Source organism: Helianthus annuus, chromosome 11 (assembly GCF_002127325.2).
Source record: "Helianthus annuus cultivar XRQ/B chromosome 11, HanXRQr2.0-SUNRISE, whole genome shotgun sequence".
Lineage (NCBI taxonomy): Eukaryota > Viridiplantae > Streptophyta > Magnoliopsida > Asterales > Asteraceae > Helianthus > Helianthus annuus.
The window spans coordinates 53349985-53353008 of record NC_035443.2 but is presented as its reverse complement, the minus strand read 5'-3'; the positions used below and the strand labels follow the sequence as shown (position 1 = coordinate 53353008).

General features: G+C 31.9%; 1 protein-coding gene across 1 annotated transcript; it reads left to right on the top strand.

Moving 5' to 3' along the window:
* Positions 1 to 266: 266 nt before the first annotated feature.
* LOC110890324 (NAC domain-containing protein 104) lies at positions 267 to 2626 on the top strand. Its single transcript, XM_022137920.2, has 3 exons — positions 267 to 516; positions 1293 to 1561; positions 2335 to 2626. The coding sequence occupies exons 1-3, from the start codon at positions 351 to 353 to the stop codon at positions 2467 to 2469; spliced, it is 570 nt and encodes a 189-aa protein (XP_021993612.1). The 5' UTR covers positions 267 to 350; the 3' UTR covers positions 2470 to 2626.
* Positions 2627 to 3024: the final 398 nt, after the last annotated feature.

The window sequence follows — 3024 nt, the reverse complement described above, 5'->3', positions numbered from 1 at the left end:
AAAACAACATGAGTACAAGTGTTGATACACAACGTACAAGTCATGATCACCTTCCCTTCAACATCAAGAGAGCCCATGACTTGTTAACTTTCCAAGCCTTCCGTTTTCCCACTGCAACTACATAGCCGCCTTAAACACAGATACGAAACTTCCACCTCACGTCAACCCTTTTCTCTCTCTCTCTCTCTCTCATACACTCTCACACATAACATATATTAATATAATATATACACACTTCCAACACTATATAATCCCTACATTCATAGACTTTTGTCACAAACATCTCCAACCCTGCCACATCATAAATATATATTAGTTCTAGAGGAACCAAGATATCCAAAGTAAGCATCATGGGTGACAACAAGAACATGAATCTCCCACCGGGTTTTCGATTCTCTCCGACCGACGAAGAGCTCGTTGTCCATTTCCTTCAACGTAAAGCTTCGCGCTTGCCGTGCCATCCCGACATCATTCCTGATCTTGGTCTATATCCATATGATCCTTGGGACTTAGATGGTAACTTCAACTCTTTCTATAAACACTAAGTTATTACAAGAACAAAAGAAAACAAAAAGATATGATGGTTATCTTTTTTTTTTTTTTAATTAACGGTTCATATTTTATAAAGTTTCATTTTTTTTGCATACAAATGTGTAAGCGTTTGTTATGTACATAAAAATATTAAGCTAATATGTTCATTTGTTTTCTTTTAAATTTTTAAACGTTTAGTTACACATATGTAGGTTATGTGTGTAGTTAATAGAACATACACATGACTTAGGGGCTGTTTGTTTACCTCTTAATGAGTCTTTTAATAATTCAGACCTTTTACTGGTTCAACACTTAATGGTTCAGACTGTTTGTTTCGCGAGCAGATGTCTGGTTGATTCAGACATTTGTCTCTGAATGGTTAAATATTATACTGAGTCTGAATGGTTAAGACCTCTAATTTGAATTTGTTAGACATTTGACTCTGAATGGTTAAGCATTATACTACCTCTTAATGATTCAATACTAAATGGTTCAAACCTCTTAATGGTTCAGCACTTAACCATTCAAAAGCTGCCAAACAGCCCCTTAGACTTTTGTAGGTTATGTAAATAAATATGATATATTCATTTTCTTTTAGCTTAGGAGAGAGAATAAATATTGCATTTCAACATTTTCTTATATTTTAAATACTTTTAAGATAGAACTAATGAATTAATTATTTTTTTCTTTATATTATAGTACAAAACATTGTTCAGTCTAGGCATGATGAGCATGTGTGCATGCATGGTGTTTTGTTGCAGGAAAAGCTATGGTGGAAGGAAATAAATGGTATTATTTCAGCAGAAGATCTTCGAATCGAGTAACCGCAAACGGGTACTGGAAATCGTGTGGTGGAGATGAGGAAATTATGAGTTCAAATGGTAGCAAAAGAATTGGTGTGAAGAAATATTATGTGTTTCATGTTGGTGAAGCTCCTGAAGGTATGAAAACTGATTGGATAATGCAGGAATTTAGGGTTCATGATGGTGCTAATTCGTCTAGATCAAGAAGAAGAGACAACTCTAAGAATGTAAGTCAACATCACATCTTTTCTTTATTCAAATATACCATTATTATCATTTAATCTAGGGGTGGTTAAATTTATACACCCTCTTTCATGGTACTCCACTTTGAAAACATAAAATTAATTGGGTTTTCTTAGGATCATCTTATTCGCACACTCCCATATCTTATTCTGATACTCTTTTTCACTTTATCTCTTTATAAATCTATGTATATAAAGAGAGATATAGAAGAGACGGGTGTGTGAATATTAACACTCTTTTTTCTATCATTTAGTGTGAAAAATAGGTAATACTACCGATGTAATAAGTTGAAGAAAACGGCGCAACAAATAAAAGAGATAGGAGTGGGACACATTTAACACAACCATTAATTTGTTTGATAAGACTTTATATCCTAAATTACTTCATTGTCACAAATGCATTACTTGGAACAAATTATTGTGGTTTTTGTTTGTAGTACATTTTTTAAAATGATGTCAATTTAATTACATCAAAGGTACATCGGTTTCCTTTTTGACAAAGGGACACCAAAGGAGGAAGTGCACAATTTTTTTAATAATTTTTTTTTCAAAATATCGTGACTTAAATTAAATACCACTGGACAAATGTTTAATTACAAAGTTCAAAACCTTATATAAATATGATTTAAACGGAAATTAACATAGTGATATTGATGGTGGGAAATTTGTTAATAAGGGTATCTCATAATTTTAATCGATTTGATAGTCGGTTTATATTTTTCTTCTATATTGAAACGTATTTATCGTATATTATTCAGGATTGGGTAATTTGTCGAGTGTGTGAGCAGAACTACGATAACAACGATGATGGAAATGATGGCATGGAGCTTTCGTGTTTAGATGAAGTATTTTTGTCATTAGATGATTATGATGATATTAGCTTTCCGAATTAGGATTAAACGTTACGTGCCGATATTAATCTTTGTTATACTTGATGTTAAATGTTTTTATAGTACGTAATATCAAGAAGTTACACTATTGTAGTGACAAAGTCGTTTAAAAAACAAGGGGCAGAGAGTGAAAACTAAATGGAAATTCATTCTTTGAGTAGGGATTTGTTCAATTTGTAAAATTAATTCATTAACTAGTGGTGGTGGTAATTTGAATTTGGATTAAAATGAGTGTTCATAATGACACTTTAAATGTGAGAAAAGAGAGTCCATCATGCACAAACCCACCAACGCACACAAATCAGGGGGTTTGTGGCTACAATTGCTTGAATTTTCTTGCATTTGACGGTATAAAAAGTTGCATAACGTATATACAATTTATTTGAAATAATAACTTTTTAAATAATAAAATTCTAAACTTACACGTCTGATTTTGTAAAAAAAAAGGGGTTGTGGAAGAACAAATTGTCATAATATGAATCATAATATGAAAATTTTGTGAAAGCTTAGCAAGTTACGAATTATTGTTGAAACTAGAAACCAAAATTATATTGAATA